Below are 1,690 nucleotides of genomic sequence, written 5' to 3' on the forward strand. Positions count from 1 at the left end.
CTGTACTGCCTTTTGCACATTCTCAACACACATTGAGGGCAACTGTTCCACCAACTACATATGAACCATTAAAACATCTGCTAAATCAAAAAGCAATAAGGCACTTTCCCCCCCCTGAAGAATTATGGTACCTACTTTATAGGTAATAGTTTCTTTTCTCTTTTCTTTCTCCTAAAGTCAAAGCCGAAAGTTTTAGAGACTAGGAAGACAAGCGGTGACTTAGGGACACTGTAAGTTATATATCTCCCCCTTCCAGGTTCACTTACAGATTAACGTACCTCATACATAGTTACCACACATCATCATCCATCTTGGTTTCTGTAAGTTAGACTACTGTCCACAAGGTTAGATCACATTCAAGCACACACACTCCAAATTCACATCTTGGGGAGAAAATAACTACAGTTCTTTCTCTTTGGAATAAATATGTCTGTCTACTTGCTAAATACTACATACAGAGAGCAGGAAGGGGAATAGAGCAATCAAAGGGGTTAATAAAAGTTATGTAAAGGAAATGGAAATATCATGGCTTTAGGTGCATCTTAATTCTCAACATGACATCTGTGTTGTTTTTTTTTTCATTTTGGAAGTCCTTTATTGTAAAGATATTTCTTTTGTCTGATGACAAACAGCAGCCACGCTGTCAGTGATAATTCGGGACCTCCACGTTGGATAAACTCCATTTCTTCTTGAGACATAAGTTTCCTTCTGTATTTCTGAGGTAATGTTTTTAGTATTTCTGCAGTGTCCGGTGGCCCCTGATGCATCAGCAAGTCTGGTGATTTACTTCCCTTCGAATGCTGTGACATTGCAGAGGAATGTGATGGGATTCCTGCTGATCTCAGAGCTTCTGATACATTGAGTTTAGGGTTGTCAGTTCTATCAGGGAACCTTATTAACGGAGTATGTGGCTTGACCACCTGAACGACCCTGCTGGCGGACGCCATTTTGCTGCCCATCATGACCCCCCGAGTAGGGGCAGCTTCCGGGGTGAGCCGCCGACATCTGTGTTTTTTAAACTTTAAAGATTTTTTTTTTTGTAGTTGATTCGTTCAAAACAACACATTGCTTAATTTCTTGACTGTCTTCCACGGCTGTTAATGATAAATCCAAGAAAAATTAAATCCTTAACAACCTCTATTTTATTCTTTTTATTATTATTTCGTTTATTGGTCAAGGTTTGTGTGTTTTGGGTTTATGGTGAAGTATAAACCATACTGAAGTCTGTAGTGTTTGATCTTCTTCTGTAAGTCCTCTAACTAACTACCACTTGCTTTCATCAACCAAAGTTGTGTAATTTGCATATCACTGACATGTTAATGAATCTTTCTCTAATCTTAAAAACGCTCAATTCCTGAAGACCAATTTCCAAGATTATATGGAAAATATGGCACTATCCTAAAAGTGAGCTGTCAGAAACTGTCAGTGGCTTTGCAGGAGAAAGATGTGTAATCTCCTCCAACTTGATTTGCAGTCTCAGAGAACCTGCTAAAGGATGGCTATCTAAGAGTGGATTCTGACCCATCAACATATAACAACAGCAATATTATATGTGCTGGAAGAGGGAAATTAAGTTTCTAATAGGACCTTATATATATATATTTTTTTTTTTTTACATTTATTTCGCTTCACCTACATTTTGCAAATTGGAGTTCACTCTGTTTTCACTTTGTCCACCATGTCTGGATTT

The 1,690-nt window shown here is 38.0% G+C and overlaps 1 protein-coding gene across 1 annotated transcript; it reads right to left on the minus strand.

The window, feature by feature from the left end:
• Positions 1-578: 578 nt before the first annotated feature.
• On the minus strand, positions 579-971 carry LOC102858145 (28S ribosomal protein S36, mitochondrial-like). The gene has a single exon (XM_006897053.1). The coding sequence runs from the start codon at positions 960-962 to the stop codon at positions 579-581; it is 384 nt and encodes a 127-aa protein (XP_006897115.1). The 5' UTR covers positions 963-971.
• Between the last annotated feature and the right edge of the window lie 719 nt (positions 972-1,690).

Source organism: Elephantulus edwardii, unplaced genomic scaffold (assembly GCF_000299155.1).
Source record: "Elephantulus edwardii isolate Elephantulus edwardi_28Jun2011 unplaced genomic scaffold, EleEdw1.0 scaffold00197, whole genome shotgun sequence".
In the NCBI taxonomy this organism is placed as follows: Eukaryota; Metazoa; Chordata; class Mammalia; order Macroscelidea; family Macroscelididae; genus Elephantulus; species Elephantulus edwardii.